The sequence below is a fragment of the Amia ocellicauda genome, chromosome 1 (assembly GCF_036373705.1).
Source record: "Amia ocellicauda isolate fAmiCal2 chromosome 1, fAmiCal2.hap1, whole genome shotgun sequence".
Lineage (NCBI taxonomy): Eukaryota > Metazoa > Chordata > Actinopteri > Amiiformes > Amiidae > Amia > Amia ocellicauda.
In genome coordinates this window covers 26637030-26661392 of record NC_089850.1, presented here as the reverse complement: position 1 = coordinate 26661392, position 24363 = coordinate 26637030, and the positions used below count along the sequence as shown (strand labels likewise).

Below are 24363 nucleotides of genomic sequence, written 5' to 3'. Positions count from 1 at the left end.
ACCCTTGCATTCTGTACTTACTTAGTTTATTTACTTAATTTAGGACTAAAATAGCATATTGCATGGGTTTGCGCTTTCCATTTTCTTTTGTGAAATGCATGTAATTTAGGTCAAATGTAATAACCATCATCATCATCATCATTTGGTGATTTTTCTAAACCCTGCTCTTTGCTCCTTAAGGAATGCTGTAATCCCATCTCTTTACTTTTTAGTTGAATTGCTTTCACTCCCCTATTTGTTCATTTTGTTTCACAACTTGAATTGTGGTTGTTGTTCTGTAAAGTACTGAATGAAAAAGAAATACAGACATAGAATATTTTTATTTATAGACAACTTCATTTAGTAATTTGAAAGAAACAAAATAGTAAACATTTTTCTTAACAATGTGCAAGAATTACATTTTGGACATGAATGCCAAAAGAAACACAATCATGGAAGTTTAATATTACAGATTGAAACAAATTACATCCTCAATTACCACAAAGTAAAAGTTATAAAAATCTTAGGGAAATTATTGTTGAAAATACTAATCAGCTCAGTAAAACAACAGTAATTGCTTAATTTGGAGCAGAACATTAGCCTTTTACAAAATCCTTTCTAATTCAACAGAATACAATCTTGTATACTTATATATATATATATATATATATTTATATATTTATATGTATTTATTTATTGGTAAGTTCATATTATAGGGCAGTTGATTATATCTTTGTAACCTTGCTTTTGTACTAACAGATATTTCACAAACTTCATTTCATTTTTTTAGCTTCATGATAAACGTTATCATATAATGCGAATATTAAAGACAAACATTTATTCAAACATTTTTTTCCCCACCATTTTAGGTACATGACATTAAGGCTTTCAATTGTCTGCAGAGAGAGCTGTGTGCTGTAACAGAAAGTGGGTATCCTTGCAGAGCATTACTGTAGATACAATTACATTAGTGGAATAACCTTGTGCTACAGAAGCGATATCACAATTTTGATCTGCTGCACTTTCTAAATCACTAATGCAGCCCACATTGACACACAACCCTGTCTGTGTTTATTAAAACAAACATGATTCAATAACATTTTCTGTAAACTAACTAAGTTTTGGAGAGCAGCGCTCTTAATCAAAAGCCGCGAAGCTAGACACTGTCATTCGGAAAAAGGAAATGAAATGGCACTGAGAATATATTTCTTTATGAAGTGCCTGTTAACATTCAAGTGAAATTCTGTTAACATGAGTTTCATACTGATTTCAACATCACTGCAAAAGAAGAGAGCAGAAAAGGCATTTAAATATTGAGCATTTGAATTATATAACAATCATTTATAATTTAACAAGATAATAAACCACTTAATTTAATGATTAGCCTCAACACTTGTGAAAGCTTTTGTCATAGAAACTTGATTGCATAGATGGGCAAACAGGTTTTTGTATGGATGAGTTCTCCTGATTGTTCGAATTGTAATTCAGGTCCTCCAAATACTGCACAGAAATTGTTTCTATGAACATGGACTGGATTGGTTATAGACATCCAAAGGGGATGAAGAGAATCCCTTAAAAATTCTTTTTGGTTCACAGGATATTTTCTCCAATATGGATTTTTGCACTTATTTCATATATTTCATCTTCGGGCTAGACCAAATGAAAACTTTGACCTACCTGCAAATGCCAAAGGACAAATCCATACTCATCGGTCTAATTTATTGTTAGAAGCCACATTCTACTATTTATCAATGAAAACGAGATGGTGTAAGACTTTGTAATTTGCGATTTGCCTGTGGTTCATAGTTTTAGTCTAGCCTTGCTGTTGTGTATCTCAGTTTAAAATATATGAAACTTTGCAATGGCAGGAAACATGAAATATAAAAATAAAATATTAAATATATAAGCAAATCTGCTTCTGTTATATCATGCAGTTTCTATTTCAGTCAAATAATTCATTGTAAAAAAATAAGATGTAACTGAGAGTGTATTATTCACTACAGAAGAAAAAAAAAAAAAGCTTGGGTTTATTAGAAGTCTACCCTCAACTCCATCTTTACCCAATCTTTCCTCTCAAAAACCTAATGGTATACTTGTGGGAGGACAAACTTCTGTATGCTTACCTTGTGAAAACAACATATAAGAATCTGTTGCCTACTGTTACTGCTGGTTTGCTTAATTGTTCAATTTATTGTTTCTGAAACTGACGTGTTTACATAAACTGCTCGGTTGAATTTGCAATTCAACAAAATTTGGTGTAACTACATCAGGAGTACGGATATGCCTGTGCAATTCTGGTTATTTCATATGCTAATCCAGAAGAGCAAATTAGTTTCCTTCCCATGTCTTTACAAAGATCATTTTCTATACAGCATCCTACACTTCCCTTATAGCAAGTGATCTGTAAGCTATTTGTTCTAATACACTGTATTCTAGTGTACAGTGGGACAGTAGTTTTGTACCCAATGTAAGAAATGTAACTAGCCCACTATCAATGTCTTCTCCGGCCAACAGAGGTGTGTATTGAGCAGCGTTCAGAAATATGCGCCGATGCATCCGACATTTTTAACCATTGTTGTTAAATCCACAGAACAAAACTGTCATTATTACCATCCTTTTCCCCAGTAAGAACAAGAGCCATCACATAGAGTACCCAAACAGTAAATTAATTATATTTCTCTCACTCCTACATTGAGGTACTGTGGGAAGACCTGCTCGAAGTATGGTGAAAGCAGTTATTGTGATTTCAATTACATTTATTGGTAAGGCTGTGAATTAAGTTGATAGTTTTAGTTTTTTTTAAAGACCTCTCTCCTGATGCTCAATGTTTAATAGTGACCGTTTTGACCTCCGTAAAGAAGTCGTAGGAATCTTTGGCTCCTTCCCGGCCGATCCCAGAACACTTCATACCCCCGAAGGGCAGATTGAGATCTCGGATTAGCCAGCAGTTGGTCCACACTGTTCCGGCCTGCAGCTTCTTGGCCACGCGGTGGATTCGCCCCACGTCCCGGGACCACACCACAGCTGACAAACCATATTTCACATTGTTGGCTCTCCTGATGACTTCCTCCTCGCTGTCAAACGGCACCACACAGGTCACTGGGCCAAAGATCTCCTCCTGCATGCAGCGCGATTCGTCCGACACGTCGGTGATGACCGTGGGCAGCATGAAGTAGCCGCTCTTGTTCCTCTCCGGGAGATCCAGGGAGGTGACTCCCTCCCCACACAGTACCTTGCCTCCCTCTGCCTGTGCCAGCTTCACATAACCCCTCACCTGGGAGAGGAAAAACTGGCATGAATCTCACACTGCAACTGCCTCCGAAATCATCCAAAAGAAACCAGTAAAGTTCCAAGGTGCTGATTTAGTCAAAGTGAAACTTTTAAGCTTTTTAACACAGATCTGTTTTCCTTTCTCTCAATCAAAAAAGATTTTCAACATTTTTGAAACACTATAAAATAAGGTGCTGTGATACCTCATGCACAGCAGCTGAGTTCTGATGTTAAACCCTAGCCCTTACCCTAAACCCAACCTTGTTTTATATGCGATTAACATATACATTAACAAGACATATTCATGTGTTAATCCTGTGGTATTAATATATACAGTCAGGGAAAAAAGTATTTGATCCCCTGCTGATTTTGTACGTTTGCCCACTGACAAAGAAATTATCAGTCTATAATTTTAATGGTAGGTGTATTTTAACAGTGAAAATCCTGAAAAACGCATTTCAAAAAAGTTATAAATTGATTTGCATGTTAATGAGGGAAATAAGTATTTGATCCCCTATCAATCAGCAAGATTTCTGGCTCCCAGGTCTCTTTTATACAGGTAACGAGCTGAGATTAGGAGCACTCTCTTAAAGGGAGTGCTCCTAATCTCAGCTCGTTACCTGTATAAAAGACACCTGTCCACAGAAGCAATCAATCAGATTCCAAACTCTCCACCATGGCCAAGACCAAAGAGCTGTCCAAGGATGTCAGGGACAAGATTGTAGACCTACACAAGGCTGGATTGGGCCACAAGACCATCGCCAAGCAGCTTGGTGAGAAGGTGACAACAGTTGGTGCGATTATTCGCAAATGGAAGAAACACAAAATAACTGTCAGTCTCCCTCGATCTGGGGCTCCATGCAAGATTTCACCTCGTGGAGTTTCAATGATCATGAGAACGGTGAGGAATCAGCCCAGAACTACACGGGAGGATCTTGTTAATGATCTCAAGGCAGCTGGGATCATAGCCACCAAGAAAACAATTGGTAACACACTACGCCGTGAAGGACTGAAATCCTGCAGCGCCCGCAAGGTCCCCCTGCTCAAGAAAGCACATGTACAGGCCCGTCTGAAGTTTGCCAATGAACATCTGAATGATTCAGAGGAGAACTGGGTGAAAGTGTTGTGGTCAGATGAGACCAAAATCGAGCTCTTTGGCATCAACTCAACTCGCCATGTTTGGAGGAGGAGGAATGATCCCAAGAACACCATCCCCACCGTCAAACATGGAGGTGGAAACATTATGCTTTGGGGGTGTTTTTCTGCTAAGGGGACAGGACAACTGCACTGCATCAAAGGGATGATGGACGGGGCCATGTACCATCAAATCTTGGGTGAGAACCTCCTTCCCTCAGCCAGGGCATTGAAAATGGGTCGTGGATGGGTATTCCAGCATGACAATGACCCAAAACACACAGCCAAGGCAACAAAGGAGTGGCTCAAGAAGAAGCACATTAAGGTCCTGGAGTGGCCTAGACAGTCTCCAGACCTTAATCCCATAGAAAATCTGTGGAGGGAGCTGAAGGTTCGAGTTGCCAAACGTCAGCCTCGAAACCTTAATGACTTGGAGAGGATCTGCAAAGAGGAGTGGGACAAAATCCCTCCTGAGATGTGTGCAAACCTGGTGGCCAACTACAAGAAACGTCTGACCTCTGTGATTGCCAACAAGGGTTTTGCCACCAAGTACTAAGTCGAAGGGGTCAAATACTTATTTCCCTCATTAACATGCAAATCAATGTATAACTTTTTTGAAATGCGGTTTTGTGTTGTTATTCTGTCTCTACTGTTACAATACACCTACCGTTAAAATTATAGACTGATCATTTCTTTGTCAGTGGGCAAATGTACAAAATCAGCAGGGGATCAAATACTTTTTTCCCTCACTGTACATTCATAAGGAATCACAGCACCTTGTTTTAAAGTGTGACCAGCATTTTATTACAATCCATTGTTGTTACATCACTGAAATCTTAAACATTTATTGGAAAATCAAAACACTAACATAAATAAAAAAGAAAATTAAAAAATACTCAAAGAAACCCACTATGACGAAAGACTATTACACAGACAAATGAAGCTACAGCTCGCATTTATATAGCAAGGCCGATACACAGAAGTTGAAATTGCCCATACTTCTCTACCTTCTAGTTTATATATCTATAGTGGAATTAAAATCCATTGCATAATGCATGTGCCTCAGAGCCCTGTACACTTGTAATAGCCTACCTTCTCTAAATGCTCTTTGCTGATAAGTGCTCCGTTGTTAACACTGGAATCTGTGGGAACGCCAGTTTTCCACTTTTGTGCGGCCTCCACAAACTTCTGCAGGAAGTCAGAGTAGATACTCCTCTCCACGAAAATCCTGCTGGTGCACAGACACACCTCCCCCTGTGCAGATAAACAGTCATGGGTCAATCTACAGGGAATTATAGATCTGCCATCACTGATTATGAATGACCCTTTACAGACAGACAGGGTGAAACAGAGGCTCAACCATCACTGAAGAAGTCCACCAGATTGTTATCATCATCATGCTCCAGCTTGTTTACAGAGTTGGGGGTAACGCATTAGTAATGTAATGTGCTACTTGCATGTCTTAATAACAAGTTAATATAACACGTTAGAGTTTTAATTTGAGAAATAATATTAGTTACCTTCCGCAAAAAATTAAGTTTTCACGTTACAGTATATGTTCATCTAACTGATGTGGTGTTTAAATGGGAAGCAAGCAGCAGTAAAGCGTTATTATAAAACCCACTCCTTCTCCAGGCAAGCTCCACCCTCACAGGATCTGAAGCTCTAGCATTGGCCATTGGACTAACTGTCAATCATTTTGCATGCAGCCAATCACTTTTCAGGAAATGCTCACCTGCAGAAGACACTAGTCAGTCATTTTTTATGCAGCCAATCAGCTTCTTAATTTATAAAAGTAAGGCGGGATTCAAAAACTTGTTTTTGTTCAAGGTTCATGTAGTTTACTACAGAAAACAGTGACCAAAATCCTTTGCCAAAATTTCAGCATTTTTATTAATATTTGTTTCCTGATATGGGCAATGTCACTATTTTAATTTCTGCCTTCATATATATTGAAAGGTTATTGCAATTAAAGTAAATTATTAAGTGCTGTTAGTTTTGAGAACTGTTATAATGAAGCTCGCAAATTGCAGTATCTAGTTTGATTTGACAGTGTCGATTTATTTTGTACCTTAACAGCTTCTGTAGCTGTGAATTCCGTGCAGGAAATGTTGTCGAGTGCACAGCGATCCCTACTGTGCTTCCACAGAATTTGTATTTACTGTTTTAATTGTTACCCAGTTTAGAGCAGACTACTGGCAGATCACTTTGCTTTCTATTACTGCTGAGCCTTTGTAATGAAGTTGCTGATTAACTTGAGTGGTAGTAAAATAAACACCAATTTCTATAGACACTCCTGCTCCATTGCTCTTATCGCTTTCCAAACCTGAAGTCTAAGAGCAGGGCTTAGATTGGCCTTGTTTGCATTTCACTGTCTGGAGTCTCGACTGAATACAGTGATCTTGCTGATCTAGATGAGTTGATCACTCAAAAGTAGTTCCTTGATCATGCAAATGATTCCGGCAGCCAGTAAAATTACAGCCAACCACTTCCATTGTTTTACAGGTTTATAGCCAATCTCCATTGAACAATGTTCATTCATACCCTATCTCGGCTAGTATCTGCACAGTTCCAACTTAGATGAAGAAGGTTTTGACTTATTTTCTTAAACCTCTGTTATATAACATAATACCTTAAATGTGTGTAGAAAATGTCACTAAAATGTCCTTACAATTATGACAAAATCCAACTCAGATTCTGAATCTAAGACTGCCATACAAAATCTAAGCATCAAAAGCATAAATAAGAGCTGTAGAAAGCACACACATCTTTTTGCAGTACTGTAACTCTAGGAAAGCTCTCCTAAACTGTAACAAATTTTTAATATATGTTTTAAGAAGAGACTCCTTGTGCCCCTTGCTGTAGACATAAAACTGTGAGTTACTGAAATAATAGGCAACACTTAACAATAATGGGCACCAGTTAAAAAAAATAAGGTATGAATGCCACAGGAATAACACATGAATGCCTCATGCACATCCACTGAGGTCTGATGTTGATAATTCCCAACCCTGAACCTAGTTCTGTAACCCCATCTCCAATCTTGATGTTATACATGTGATTAACGGCAGACCTCAGTGCAATACATAAGGTATTTGGTTTTCCTGTGGTATTCATACATCAATTCATTAATCATTGGTGCCCATTATTGTAAAGTGTGACCAAGTATTATTTGATGTTATTTCACGTTTGTTTAGACACTTTTGAAAACCCCTTTGAGAAGCCCTGGTTTAACAAGTTGCTAAATTAAAGGTTTTGATGTGCTTGTGGTTATTAACAGTTGGCTGAATGGGAGCAGTGGGCAAGGAGGCATCAGACAGTGTGTTTTGTGACCCTAATGGACCCTTTTTGCACTTTTAATGTGTTTGTCTTGTTTTTTTCCAAGTTTTACGGTGGTTTCCAATGGGTTCAACATGCCTCCCCTGTGCTTTACTACACTGCACCATGAGAATAGCATGGTATATCATGATTAAAACCACAGTGAAGGTATGTGGAAAAACACAGGAAACCACTGTACAAATATACACTCACCTAAAGGATTATTAGGAACACCATACTAATACTGTGTTTGACCCCCTTTCGCCTTCAGAACTGCCTTAATTCTACGTGGCATTGATTCAACAAGGTGCTGAAAGCATTCTTTAGAAATGTTGGCCCATATTGATAGGATAGCATCTTGCAGTTGATGGAGATTTGTGGGATGCACATCCAGGGCACGAAGCTCCTGTTCCACCACATCCCAAAGATGCTCTATTGGGTTGAGATCTGGTGACTGTGGGGGCCAGTTTAGTACAGTGAACTCATTGTCATGTTCAAGAAACCAATTTGAAATGATTCGACCTTTGTGACATGGTGCATTATCCTGCTGAAGTAGCCATCAGAGGATGGGTACATGGTGGTCATAAAGGGATGGACATGGTCAGAAACAATGCTCAGGTAGGCCGTGGCATTTAAACGATGCCCAATTGGCACTAAGGGGCCTAAAGTGTGCCAAGAAAACATCCCCCACACCATTACACCACCACCACCAGCCTGCACAGTGGTAACAAGGCATGATGGATCCATGTTCTCATTCTGTTTACGCCAAATTCTGACTCTACCATCTGAATGTCTCAACAGAAATCGAGACTCATCAGACCAGGCAACATTTTTCCAGTCTTCAACCGTCCAATTTTGGTGAGCTTGTGCAAATTGTAGCCTCTTTTTCCTATTTGTAGTGGAGATGAGTGGTACCCGGTGGGGTCTTCTGCTGTTGTAGCCCATCCGCCTCAAGGTTGTACGTGTTGTGGCTTCACAAATGCTTTGCTGCATACCTCGGTTGTAACGAGTGGTTATTTCAGTCAAAGTTGCTCTTCTATCAGCTTGAATCAGTCGGCCCATTCTCCTCTGACCTCTAGCATCAACAAGGCATTTTCGCCCACAGGACTGCCGCATACTGGATGTTTTTCCCTTTTCACACCATTCTTTGTAAACCCTAGAAATGGTTGTGCGTGAAAATCCCAGTAACTGAGCAGATTGTGAAATACTCAGACCGGCCCGTCTGGCACCAACAACCATGCCACGCTCAAAATTGCTTAAGTCACCTTTCTTTCCCATTCAGAAATTCAGTTTGGAGTTCAGGAGATTGTCTTGACCAGGACCACACCCCTAAATGCATTGAAGCAACTGCCATGTGATTGGTTGGTTAGATAACTGCATTAATGAGAAATTGAACAGGTGTTCCTAATAAACCTTTAGGTGAGTGTATATCCTAGTTATAGAAGTGCAAATATGACATGGTAAATGCACCAGGGGAAACTTGCATAAGAGAAGCTCTGCAGGAAGCAATGCGGGAGCAGCTGACCTGGTTAAGGAAGCTGGAGCGGACCGTGTTGGGGATGCACTCCTGCAGGTTGGCATCCTGAAAGATGATGGCGGGATTCTTCCCCCCCAGCTCGAAGGACAGCTTCTTGCAGTAGGGGGCGCTGCCCTCGGTGATGCGCTGGGCCGTGGCCGTGCTCCCGGTGAAGGAGATGAGAGGCACCTCGGGGTGAGACACCAGGGCTGCCCCGGCACGTGGTCCTGTCCCAAACACTATGTTCACCACCCCTGGAGGCACACCTTGACATGGGAGACAGAGTTTAAAGCGCTTCCACAATTTATCTGGCATACTGGTAGATAAGAATTTACTTTAAAAAGCCAACTGGAATTTGGATTGGGATGAATTTCAAGAAAATCCTAGCACTCGAATGTTTCAAATGTGTGTGTAGGCTTCAATCACAGATGGCTACACTAATCCAAATAAGATAAGAGCTAATTAGATAAAACAGTACATTCATACACAGAGAAAACACTTCGACTTTGGTTCAACATCAAGGTAACCAACCTGCTTCATCCAGAAGCTTGCACATCATCCAGGCAGTGACAGATGTCATCTCACTGGGCTTCGCCACAGCAGTGTTACCAACTGCGATAGCTGGAGCGATCTTCCAGGTCAGCAAATACAGGGGCAAATTCCAGGGACTGATCAGGCCAGCTGCCAACATGGAGTTGAAACAGCTTCAGAGGAATAAATAACTCCAGAAATAAACACATTCAGTCAGTACTGCTCATTTTGACAGGCAGGGTATGTGTAAGAAAGGAGCAGTTTTTAATTATCTTACAATTAGCTCTAGGTAACAGAGAGAAGCAGTCTGTGGGTTGTTTTCCTGCCATCAGCATTGCAGAAATGACTGTAATTATGTCGCAGTACATGTTAAACCCAGTCCTGCAGATTTTGTACTGTGATCTGGATGTTATAAAATTCTCCTGAATCACACATTAAAGCATCTTCTTCAAATCACAGTTGCCACATGATTTACATTGTACATTTTGATCATCACAAGACTTCACACAGCCCTACAGTCTTGTGACTTGTGGAGCATCTGTGCTAATTTGAAGGAGTTTTGACATTTTATCGGAATAATAAATAAAGACCTTTGATCCTAGGCCACCTAATAATAATAATGAGTCAAGAAGCTGTGCTGAAGTCTTACCTACTCCCACAGGACTGCGAATGGTATAGTTCAAACAGCCCATGTGGTCCATCTGACTGCATTCCGTCGTGTGATGAAGAATAGAAGACCCAAAAAAGCGGAAGTTATAAGCTGATCTTGGAATATCTACTGTCCGGGCAAAAGTTACAGTTTTCCCTGCAAATAAAGTAAAAAAATATATATCTATATATATATTTCACAGAGCAGAAGGAAAGGAATAAGGTTGAGTGCATACAGTAATGAACGCTTTTGGCCAAAGTGAGAGAGCGGGCAGTTATACAGTACAATAGATTCCTGTTCTGCAGATATGAGAAGCACATTTAGATGGTGCTGAGTGAGAGAATTGGTCATAGAAAGACACAAAGCAGATGATAAGAAAAGGACACTGGTAGAAGGAGAAAAGAATAAGGGGACATTCATGAAAAGTATTCAGTTAATTTATTTTGGCAGGTTTACAAGGCTTGCCATAGTGGATGACCTTCAAAAGACACGGCACAGACCTCAAGGTATTTCGCCAGCAGTCTCTCTCACCTTGGTCTCTAGACTCTGCCTGCGCAAACTCATCCAGATGGGCATCGATGAGGTCGGCCAGTTTGTTGAGTATCTGGGACCTTTCCGCAGGGCTCTTAGAAGACCAGGCTGGAAAGGCTTCTTTGGCTGCTTTCACTGCTTCCTCAATCTGGCAATCAAATGACAACAAACCAGAAATCAAGAAGATGTTGTCCAGTTGATTTGGAGAAAAATATTGGGATACTGTCTTAATGCTTAAATGATTTACAAAAATCTCCTTTCTGCTGTTTAGAGCAGTAATTGTTCTTCTTCCTAATTTCAAAAGAGATTTTATTTTGTTTACCCTGACTCACAGAGCATTGGATTGCAAAACATTTAACGAAGGAACTGCAACTTGAAAAGCTTTATTTATAAAAAAAAAAAAAAAAAAAAAAGGGTACAATGTCGGCACACTGCCAGATAATGTGTCCTTTATTCTAGTTGTTTTGATTTTCTATGTGAACAGGTGAGGGGTTTGGGATATATTTTATATCATGGTTTTGTATGATTTGAGAACATTTTGTGATTTAAAAGAGTGTGTCTCTATTTCTTTAATCACTTTCTACAGGCACTGTTCCCAATAGTTATTTAAACAAACTAGAATGTATTAAAAGTAATGTACAATTTGTTCCCACCTGTTGTTTCCCTGTTTTATGATAAAAAGTATACACTGTGTATTCACTCAGGACTATGTCAAAATTAATAATTACGCTTATGCCCAACTCTCAGGTGTTAAAGTCCAAAGGTCTGTTCTGACTCAGCAACAATCCCCACAATTTCCATTAAAAGTAAAAGGCAGTGCTTAATTCACTGAATATAAGTTGTACACCACACTGTAACATATAGCTTACACTGACATTATATTATATATATATATATATATATATATATATATATATATATATAGCACACAGTGGGGGGGGAGGGGGTGATTTCAGTTTTACAAAGCATTACCCCTACCATCCTTCTGCACATCTGTGAAGAACTTACACAGATTAAGACATCCAGCTTCCACACTTAATGTCTTCAAAAGCTTAGGCCAAACTGGGCCTAGTCTATTTATTGTCCAAACCACACAGTTGTAAGGAATCAAGGTCATAAAATGCAGGGAATCAGACTTTGTGTTGTTTCATTGTTTATATATATGTAACTGCAAATAAATAACCAATGGCAATGTATTTAAAATAATAAATAAATGCATATATAAATAAATAATGCACATGGTCTACTATATTATTGTTTTATGTATGTATATATTTATATATATATATATATATATATATATATAACGCAAATAAAATGCATGTTTAGTCCATTTTCTCAGTGTACCTGTTAGCTGAGGCACAAATCAAACAGAGATTTTACTTCTACAAGATTATGCATATCGTTTATGTGTGTTTTAATTTTGGAGGAACAATGCCTTCAATCTTTAGGAAGTGGCTGCAGGCCCCCTGATTTCCACAGCACTGGGATGTGACTGTCACAGCGCAAAGGTGCTCCATTCCCAAACGCGTCTGCATACACATCCCACTACAGATGACGAACAGACATTGTTGCAACCTTTCTATATAAAAACAGCAGCAGTGCATGCTCTTTAAAGCAGCCCAAGGTAGACAGAGACCGGGCAGAAGGAGACACTCACCTCTTCCTTGTCACTGTCGGGCACTTTGCAGTACACCTCTCCGGTGGAGGGATCATACGAGTCTATATGTCTGGAGCATGGCACGAATTTCCCACCGATGTAATTCTCCAGGACTAAGTGGGTCCTTTGATCTGCCATCTTAGGCATGATTGCTGGTTGCCTTCACTAATGTCTCCACACACGTAAATAGATGCGCTGTTGGTAGCGTTGCCTGATCCCAATGTAGACCCACAGTGGCTCTCATTGACCGCCGGGCTGTCTGACGCAGAGCGACCCTCCTCTCCGCTCGCCGCGTCCGCCGAGCCGCACCGATCCGAGCGTCCAATCGCAGGCGGAGGAGGAGGAGCCGAGCAGGGCCGGCCGGGGACGGGCTGCTCAAACCCGTGCCTTTTGACCGCCTGCTGTTTATACAGGTTTAGACATTAAAGATATTATAACTATGTAGGGAATAGTTCAGCTAATCTTCTTGTGGTCCCTGCATTTTGAATATATTTCTAGATCAGGTTACCTAATATTCAAACAGATTCTATGTCATGCTATCATTTACACATACAGACGGGTGACAAATTAAAGGAAAAACCAACCTGAAGTGTCTCAGTCAGGTGTTGGGCCATCATGAGCCGCCAGCACAGCTTCAGTGCTCTTGGCGTAGAGTCTGGGGTGTCTGAACTCTACTGGAGGGATGAGCACCATTCTTCCAAAAGATATTCCCTCATTGGGGGTTTTGATGATGGTGGTGGAGAGTGCTGTCTAACACTTTGGTCCAAAATCTCCCATAGGTGTTCAATTGGGTTGAGATCCAGTTGTTCAAAACTTTTTTTTTGGTAGGGTTTAAGTATTCGGATTGGATTAAATTTGGGAATTGGGTATTTCAAAACTGAAAAAGGTTTTCTGATTGTGATCGTGAGATTGGGATTTGGATCTGGTAATCCAATTCTACCTTTAATCAAGTTTAAAGGGTGTTTTCGTTTTTTTCAAAATTCAAGGGTGAGATAAGGATAGTTTTGATGCTGAAAATCAGGATAATCTTGATTGCACTGGAAGGGTGGATTCAGGGTGGATTTAGACATATTGTGATGTTACTAAAAGGAATCTTGGAAAATATATACAACTTGACTATAAATCATAAACACAACTTAACGGTTACATTTCATTACATTTACACAAGAAATAAGATGTTCCAATAATTAACAAATGCCTCCATATATATACACCGATCAGCCACAACATTATGACCACCTGCCTAATATTGTGTAGGTCCCAAAACAGCCCTGACCCGTCGAGGCATGGACTCCACTAGACCTCTGAAGGTGTGCTGTGGTATCTGGCACCAAGACGTTAGCAGCAGATCCTTTAAGTCCTGTAAGTTGCAAGGTGGGGCCTCCATGGATTGGACTTGTTTGTCCAGCACATCCCACAGATGCTCGATTGGATTGAGATCTGGGGAATTTGGATGCCAAGTCAACACCTTGAACTCGTGATTCATCAGACCAGGCCACCTTCTTCCATTGCTCCGTGGTCCAGTTCTGATGCTCATGTGCCCATTGTAGGCGCTTTCGGCAGTGGACAGGGGTCAGCATGGGCACCCTGACTGGTCTGCGGCTACACAGCCCCATACGCAACAAACTGCGATGCACTGTGTGTTCTGACACCTTTCTATCAGAACCAGCATTGACTTTTTCAGCAATTTGAGCTACAGTAGCTGGTCTGTTGGATTGGACCACACAGGCCAGCCTTCACTCCCCCAACTGCATCAATGAGCCTTGGCCGCCCATGACCCTGTCGCCGGTTCACCGCTTTTCCTTCCTTGGACTACTTTTGATAGGTACTGACCACTGCAGACTGGGAACACCCCACAAGAGCTGCAGTTTTGCCAGTTTTTGCACATCAACTTTGAGGACAAAATGTTCACTTGCTGCGTAATATATCCCACCCACTGACAGGTGCCATGATAACGAGTTAATCAGTGTTATTTACTTCACCTGTCAGTGGTCATAATGTTATGGCTGATCAGTGTATAATATATATACACTCACCTAAAGGATTATTAGGAACACCTGTTCAATTTCTCATTAATGCAATTATCTAACCAACCAATCACATGGCAGTTGCTTCAATGCATTTAGGGGTGTGGTCCTGGTCAAGACAATCTCCTGAACTCCAAACTGAATGTCTGAATGGGAAAGAAAGGTGATTTAAGCAATTTTGAGCGTGGCATGGTTGTTGGTGCCAGACGGGCCGGTCTGAGTATTTCATAATCTGCTCAGTTACTGGGATTTTCACACACAACCATTTCTAGGGTTTACAAAGAATGGTGTGAAAAGGGAAAAACATCCAGTATGCGGCAGTCCTGTGGGCGAAAATGCCTTGTTGTAGCTAGAGGTCAGAGGAGAATGGGCCGACTGATTCAAGCTGATAGAAGAGCAACCTTGACTGAAATAACCACTCGTTACAACCGAGGTATGCAGCAAAGCATTTGTGAAGCCACAACACGTACAACCTTGAGGCGGATGGGCTACAACAGCAGAAGACCCCACCGGGTACCACTCATCTCCACTACAAATAGGAAAAAGAGGCTACAATTTGCACAAGCTCACCAAAATTGGACAGTTGAAGACTGGAAAAATGCTCTGATGAGTCTCGATTTCTGTTGAGACATTCAGATGGTAGAGTCAGAATTTGGCGTAAACAGAATGAGAACATGGATCCATCATGCCTTCATGTATATACACTCGCCTAAAGGATTATTAGGAACACCATACTAATACTGTGTTTGACCCCCTTTCGCCTTCAGAACTGCCTTAATTCTACGTGGCATTGATTCAACAAGGTGCTGAAAGCATTCTTTAGAAATGTTGGCACATATTGATAGGATAGCATCTTGCAGTTGATGGAGATTTGTGGGATGCACATCCAGGGCACGAAGCTCCCATTCCACCACATCCCAAAGATGCTCTATTGGGATGAGATCTGGTGACTGTGGGGGCCAGTTTAGTACAGTGAACTCATTGTCATGTTCAAGAAACCAATTTGAAATGATTCGACCTTTGTGACATGGTGCATTATCCTGCTGGAAGTAGCCATCAGAGGATGGGTACATGGTGGTCATAAAGGGATGGACATGGTCAGAAACAATGCTCAGGTAGGCCGTGGCATTTATACGATGCCCAATTGGCACTAAGGGGCCTAAAGTGTGCCAAGAAAACATCCCCCACACCATTACACCACCACCACCAGCCTGCACAGTGGTAACAAGGCATGATGGATCCATGTTCTCATTCTGTTTACGCCAAATTCTGACTCTACCATCTGAATGTCTCAACAGAAATCGAGACTCATCAGACCAGGCATCATTTTTCCAGTCTTCAACTGTCCAATTTTGGTGAGCTTGTGCAAATTGTAGCCTCTTTTTCCTATTTGTAGTGGAGATGAGTGGTACCCGGTGGGGTCTTCTGCTGTTGTAGCCCATCCGCCTCAAGGTTGTACGTGTTGTGGCTTCACAAATGCTTTGCTGCATACCTCGGTTGTAACGAGTGGTTCTTTCAGTCAAAGTTGCTCTTCTATCAGCTTGAATCAGTCGGCCCATTCTCCTCTGACCTCTAGCATCAACAAGGCATTTTCGCCCACAGGACTGCCGCATACTGGATGTTTTTCCCTTTTCACACCATTCTTTGTAAACCCTAGAAATGGTTGTGCGTGAAAATCCCAGTAACTGAGCAGATTGTGAAATACTCAGACCGGCCCGTCTGGCACCAACAACCATGCCACGCTCAAAATTGCTTAAATCACCTTTCTTTCCCATTCAGACATTCAGTTTGGAGTTCAGGAGATTGTCTTGACCAAGACCACACCCCTAAATGCATTGAAGCAACTGCCATGTGATTGGTTGAGAAGATAATTGCATTAATGAGAAATTGAACAGGTGTTCCTAATAATCCTTTAGGTGAGTGTATATATATATTCACATGAGTGAGAGAGAGACAGAGAGAAAGAGAGAAAATACAATTTAAGAAATGGAAAATAATAGCTGCAAAAAACAAATTGTCTAAAGTTCTTCATTGGAAAAATTAACCCCAGCATCTTGCAGTTGTTTTTGAAGAAGACGAATGCGCAGTTTTGCTTCTTTCTGCTGGAGCAAGGTCAGCTTGATTTGCTCTTCAGCTAGACAAATCTGTTTTTTAGCTTTTTCAGTTTCATTCTTGGTCAGGAGGTGGTCTTCTGACTCATTAAGGGGCTCAGAATCCCTAACATCATTCTTAGTCCCACAAAGCCCTGACTCACCTCCTTGTAAGACAGATGAAATGCCATAGACAGCCTGAGATCTTGGTCCACCAATTATATCTGTGAATTCTCCTCGTTTGTGTGGCTTGTATTTTGACTCACTATGGCCTTCTGCTTTAAATTCTTCCAACGTAGTTTCACTTGCTCTACCGTTCGTAGCTAACCAGTTCCTGTGGCATTAACATTCCTGGTAATGTCAATCCAGATGCCATGCTTCATCTTGGCTGTCACTGGGGTTCGCTGACCTAAGGTGTTGAATGTGCCCATTAGGTTGTCATAATTGACATGTACTCCCTCCAGTAGGGCATGCATTTCAGCAAAGGTGTAATTGGTCCCCTTTGAGCTAGTTGCTGGTACATCCATTTTCTTTCTGTCTCTGCAGCTGTAACTGACTGTTTGTATTGACATATGCTAAATCATGTTCAGGTGTCAAACCAGGAGAGGTTAATTGAGCAGTCTTTAAAGCAATTATAGAAACAATGGACTATTCCACAACAATGACATCCATTGTTCACCGTCTACAACACCACAGGAGAAGATATACCACAAGGGTTCACACTGGATAAGAGCGTCAGCTAAATGACAAAAATAATAATAATAAAAAATAATAAAACACCCCAAACCACTTGAAGAGTATACAAATGATGAATGTCATGCACGATTTAGATTTGGTCTTGAGGACATTGAGTTCATTACCAATATACTTTGAGCGCATCTGGAACACACCACTCAAAGAGGTTATGCCTTGACTGTGGAGGAACAGGTCCTTATGGCTTTGCACTTCTATGCATGTGGAGTATTTTACCAAGTCGTTGGAGACAGTTTGCGCCTCCGTAACTCCACAATCAGTTCTTTGATACACAGAGTTTCATCTGCATTAGCCAACCTTGCCAGACAGTTTATTTCCTTTCCAACTAATCCAGAACACATGAAGAGGATCAAGTGCAAGTTTTTTGATTTGGGAATAATGCCAAATACTATTGGGGTGATAGATTGCACACATGTCCACATCCAGGCACCCCATGAGAGGGAATGGGAGTTTGTGAACAGAAAGAGCCGGCACAGCATCAATGTGCAACTTGTGGAAGATGCAGACCTCATCATCACCAACTGCGTGGTGTAATGGCCAGGGTCTGTCCATGACGCACGAATTCTGAGGGAGAGTAATATTTTCCAAATCTTTCAACAAAATCCCCCAGAGGGCATCAATACTAGGTGACAGTGCGCAACCACTATTATCATGGCTAATGACACGTTTTGCCACAGCAAGCGCTGATGCAGAGGAAAGATTCAGCAGCGGCCATGGAACAACCAGGAGCACAATTGAGCACCTAAATGGGGGGTTGAGGAGGCGCTTTGCATGTCTGAACTACCTACGTGTTGAGCCACTGTGAGCATGCAACATAATTCTCGCCTGTATTGTCCTTCATAACATAGCTCAAACACGCAGAGTTCCTCTCCATGATGACAGTGGTGATCTTCCACAGCCCCAAGTGGATGGCCTTGACACACCACTGGCAGCATTGCAGCTGAATGGACCAGCTGGAAGGTCAATGAGAGATGCTCTAGTGGACCTTTATTATTAAAAGGGTCCTTGAATGAACAGCTTTCAGTGAAATGTGAAGTTGTGTGTTAATTATTTTGTTATCCATTTGTCTGTAAGTTATCTTATGCATTACATGTATGTATATGTCAATAAAAGTCACATACAAACTTTGTGTTACACTTTTTTATTCTAGTTCACTCATGTCTTTTTGGCCTAAAATGCTAAACAGAGGCCTATTCAAATCTGGAATCTATAATCTTGATCATGTGGTATCTGGATCAGAATGATTATCAGAATCTGATTATTTTTGGAAAAACCGACACAAAATCAGCAAGATTACTCTGATACTGGATTGCAGAAAAGGGGATTACAAAATCTGGATCATTCTGATCCAAATCAAAAGTTTTGAAAAACTGGGCCCAGAACATTTAATGTATATGAAGGATTAGTTTTGGGTGTTGGAAAAACCATTTATGTATATTATACTACCACTAGATGGAAGCATTGCAGCACATAAATGGATGTTACATACAGGAATTGGAGAAATTACTGAAAAAACAATAATGAAGTTTAACCAAGCTGTGAAAAATTTTCATTGAAAACAATTCAAATCTTTTTAAAGAGAAGCCAGGGACTCCAAATGACAAACTGCACAAAATGTGGCTTTTTTATATAGTTTACATAAGGTATATTTCTAAATATGTGTACACTGAGTAGACAAATACGGTATATTTATAGTAATTCACATCCTGTTTTTTTATAACTTATACTGATTCTGATTCACATCCTGTTTTCAAAAGGTTGATATTTTGTATGAATCATAGTACAAATTGTCTCTGTTTTCCCATTACTGTAAGTGTAGGTTTTGTCCAGGATTGTACCGGACAGTTGCAGTTGTATGTACACACATTGGTACAGCAGGTCATTTTAACATAGCTTTATTCTTTTAATTAAAGACCCAGTTTTATAATAAACCACCACCATTTCTATGCACATGCTGGCTGTAATAGTGACAAATTCAATCAATTTCTAAAGAAGTAAATAATACGGAAATAACTGGTTCAGCTGTGTTATCGAGAGCCTGGTTGGATTGCAAACTGAAAGAGCTCGTAACTCTGCAGTACAAAGAGATCCTGCTCACTCACTCACTCAGTGTGTGCCTTCACCTGTGATCAAAAATAGTACATAAAACCTGCAGGTCCAAGGTATAGGTTGTACACAATAATGTCAATATTACTACCACAGCAGTGTGGAGTGAGTAGTTGTCAGTGGTTAGCAATTACATAAGACAAGACCAGACTTCATGCAAAGGGGTTTTGAGGACAAACTCGAGAGCACACTCACCTTCATACCATTCTTGAGTGATGGAAGCTTTTCAAGTTATAATTGCAGCAGTGTGGAGTAGGGGTCGGGGCTCTGGAGGGTTGTGTGTTCAATCCCAGGTGGGGGACATTACTGTTGTACCCTTGATCTAGAGGCTGTACCCAGCTGTATAAAAAAAGCAATTGTATGTAAAACTATTGTGATATATTGTAACAATTGTTGGTAAAGGAGTCCCCCTGGCTAAGGTCATCTACTGATAAATATAATACATTTGCTAAACAGTGCAGTTTAAAAAAAACTATTTTACAAGAGACAGACTTATGTGATGCATTATACTTTTTGTATAGATTTCAATTTAACTCCAGTCTCTGACTCTCTCCATCTGGAGTGACATGCACAATCCATTCACGACAGACTACACACACATATATGTATTACTTTGAACAGGAGATCATGTGAAGTTTATAAAGAGGAACACTTGATAAAACACACAAGTCTTAGGCAACTGTGTATGATACACGACCCATTTGAAAAGCAACACTCTTAACCCTCAGTGTGCATTTCTCATGATGGTGACACAAAAGTCACCATTTCTTTCCCTGCAGAGTATGTATATACATTTGATTTGTGCTCTGAAGAACCATAACCTTGCAATCTTCAGACAGTGCAAAATATGTCATTATAGAAGAGAAAGTTACCCAAAATTTCCCCTAGAAGTCACTCATTTTGAAGATGTGACATTTACAGTACTATCCTACGCACTCATTTCACTGGTTTGCAAATACATTATGTATCTTCAGTAGAAAAACTAACCATTTCAATTTAACTACAGTCTCTGCCGCTCATCTCTGGAGTGACATGCACAGACAGTGTAACACAGTTCATAGTTTCTTTTCCTATAAAAGTATAGTAATGTTTACACAGTAATGTAATCAGTCTTGCACTGCACACAGTGGGCAGTAAATAAATCAATATGTCAACTCACACATCTTTCATATTGTTCTCCCCTCAATTAGGCTGCAGAGTAAACTAATAAAAATCATATCATGGCATGGTTACTTTGACATTTCACAGGTGGCATAAGTGTCCAGACTGTATATAATGTGTTTAAGTAATTTATAATAACAATTATGAAGGTGAACAAACTTCACTGTATTGTAATTAAGCATGGTACACCTCTTTATTGTAATTGCAATTAGATCACTTAAGCAAAATAATATAGTATATAATCAATAACAACTCTTATTTATCAAATGTTTATAATTATAATGATCCAGGGTCATTATAGTGAAGGACAATTAGAACAGCAATGTTAGCATACTTTTAGAAGCAGTCAGCAAATTGAATCTAATTGCAGTTTGCAAACATCAAAGGAAGAACTTCACCTTGATCAGAGCCCAATTATCCACATTGATTACACCTGAATTCAAATATATTTGAATGGCGAATTATGAGCTCATTATAAGGACACACCTAACCACTGCTCCACTGTTTTAAACTGAACAAACCCATAAATTGCTCACCTAGCCACCAAGTATAATAGCAGTTTCTTGTTCTAATTGGTTTGAAAAACATGTTTCAGTATTTGTGTCTTGTCATTTAAAGCTTATTTAGAATAAATACAAGTAAAGGCAAACAAACAATGTGTGTAGATGGTTGTCAATTTCAAATATATATCTTTAATCTTAATTACTGCAGTTGTAACTAACATATCTGCAAATGCATGCTGTAGATATGTAAACAATTCAGTAAAGTAAAAAATAAATAATATAAAAAATAAATAAAAACAACTAACCAATATATTCAATTGTCCAATTTGGTTTCTACTTAAGAATGTAGTTTAAAAAAGCCTTGCCTGGGAATTTAATAACGTTTTTTCAAATTCTGTACTTGTGATTTTTTTAAATCACACTACAGTACAGTATACATAATCCGATACAGTTACATTTCATCCCTGATTGCTTGATTATTACTACTATTATTTATTTCTTAGCAGACGCCCTTGTCTAGGGCAACTTACAGAAAATAAGCGATATTGAAGATTATATATTTCCCAGTGTTGTCTTTTGCTGACATTTCTGAAAATATTCACACTTTTAAAGCTTGAAGAACAAACACAAATTAAAAGAAAACTGCACCAGTCATTTAAGCAGAACTCTGAGAAAGTATGCAAAAACAAGGAGCTAATCCGTTTCCCCTTATCTTGATTCCACTTGACTGAAAACAGATTTGACATGATTCAGTCTGGTCTAGGATCAGGGAAAACCCACACCTTTATCTTTCATGAAGAGCTCAAATGGCTTTAATCAGTAAAACAAGTTCCATCTGACCTCTAAAACCTCTTTGTTTCCATAATGATGATATCAGCCTCCTTGCATGAAGCACAAGAAACTTGCTGTTTGATGGGAAAGCTCCATGCACTCCCTCAATGGCCGACAACAACAAGTCAGGCTCTTCGTGGGTTTAAAAAGGAGGAGCATTTTGCATTTCCAATAACCAAAGTCCATTCAAAATACAGAAGTTTAGATTTTCTTAGAAACATATGACTGTTGAATACTGAAGTACCTCCTCAGCATCAATCAAGTGGTGAGAGATCAAGGCCTGTTTACTTAGCACATGACATCACTTCACAGTATGATGATAAAACGCGCAACTGTGTATGATACACGACCCATTTGAAAAGCAACACTCTTAACCCTCAGTTGTGTGCATTTCTCATGATGGTGACATGAAAGTCACCATTTCTTTTCCTGCAGGGTATGTACATACATTTGATTTGTGCTCTAAAGAACCGTGACCTTGCAATCTTCAGAAAGTGCAAAAGATGTCATTATAGAAGAGAAAGTTACCAAACTATAACCTAAAATTTCCCCTAGAAGTCACTCATTTTGAAGACGTGACATTTACAGTACTGTCCTACGCACTCATTTCACTGGTTTGCAAATACAATATGTATCTGCAGGAGAAATCTTCCCATTGTTTAATCGTTTTCATCAAGTCCTTTTTGGTTTCGACAAACTGAACCATGAATGTGTCATTCTGTCAGACATGTTTAGGCTTACACACAGCATCAATCTTGGCAGACATAAGCATGTAGTACACATAAGTAGTACATTCATTATAATATGCAAATATTTGTTTCCAGATATTTTAATGCAATATGTTTCAGATGATAAGACTGTTCTGGTTAAAAATTGAAATTCCTTTTTTTTTTTCGTTTCAATTTGCATTTCATTTTTCTCAATAAATGCAAACAAAACACGATGAATCAGCATAAAGACGCCATTCAACTGAGTGAGAAAAAGCCTGAAGGGGGATATGTGATATGCAACATTTTCAATCATTAATTTTTTTCTTCTTGTTTTCTTATCACAATATATCATTACACATCTATGCCTTGTACTGTAAGAACTACAAACAGATACAACAAGTGCAGAGGAAAATGCCAGGAAGCCATTTGAAGTACATGTATATGCAGGTGCAAGTACTGCATGAAATACTGAAACCGATTTATTAACATTTCTGGTTTACTTGAGAGTACTGACAACTATTTAAAGAATGTTATAATGAACTGCTTTTCAGGCCCTGTGCTGAATGATTTGCACTAGCCCATCTGGTGGCTGGGAATCACTCTCCATATATTGATTTCTACTGCCAGCAAATCGTTTTTTCACTTTAAAAGTTTGAAAACACTACAGAAGCATATGCATTTTATAGATATATGGCACAAAAAAGCAGAATACATACTATGATTATGAACATATTTTGATCACTCACAGTAAGTCATATTCCAGTACATATTAAAAGGAGGGCACCATTAATGCTCAGTTGCCAGACGTTTGCATTTACCAGGTCAACCACGAGGGATAGGTTCAGATTCAATTAATTTAACAGGACTGCATGTGACAAACATTTAATTCTTGAAATTATTCTGGTAAATCTTCTCCATGTTCAGCGGGGCAAATCATTTTTCATAATTTTGTTTTCTGAGACAGATACAGCACTTTCACAAGAAATACAATTTTCAGTTTATGTACACTCACCTAAAGGATTATTAGGAACACCATACTAATACTGTGTTTGACCCCCTTTCGCCTTCAGAACTGCCTTAATTCTACGTGGCATTGATTCAACAAGGTGCTGAAAGCATTCTTTAGAAATGTTGGCACATATTGATAGGATAGCATCTTGCAGTTGATGGAGATTTGTGGGATGCACATCCAGGGCACGAAGCTCCCATTCCACCACATCCCAAAGATGCTCTATTGGGATGAGATCTGGTGACTGTGGGGGCCAGTTTAGTACAGTGAACTCATTGTCATGTTCAAGAAACCAATTTGAAATGATTCGACCTTTGTGACATGGTGCATTATCCTGCTGGAAGTAGCCATCAGAGGATGGGTACATGGTGGTCATAAAGGGATGGACATGGTCAGAAACAATGCTCAGGTAGGCCGTGGCATTTATACGATGCCCAATTGGCACTAAGGGGCCTAAAGTGTGCCAAGAAAACATCCCCCACACCATTACACCACCACCACCAGCCTGCACAGTGGTAACAAGGCATGATGGATCCATGTTCTCATTCTGTTTACGCCAAATTCTGACTCTACCATCTGAATGTC

At 39.8% G+C, this 24363-nt stretch overlaps 1 protein-coding gene across 1 annotated transcript; it reads right to left on the bottom strand.

The window, feature by feature from the left end:
- Nucleotides 1–301: 301 nt before the first annotated feature.
- aldh8a1 (aldehyde dehydrogenase 8 family, member A1) lies at nt 302–12906 on the bottom strand. The gene is made up of 7 exons (XM_066700152.1): nt 12589–12906; nt 10929–11076; nt 10398–10553; nt 9749–9898; nt 9227–9483; nt 5476–5637; nt 302–3253 (listed from the first exon to the last, which is right to left on the bottom strand). The coding sequence occupies exons 1-7, from the start codon at nt 12733–12735 to the stop codon at nt 2801–2803; spliced, it is 1473 nt and encodes a 490-aa protein (XP_066556249.1). The 5' UTR covers nt 12736–12906; the 3' UTR covers nt 302–2800.
- Between the last annotated feature and the right edge of the window lie 11457 nt (nt 12907–24363).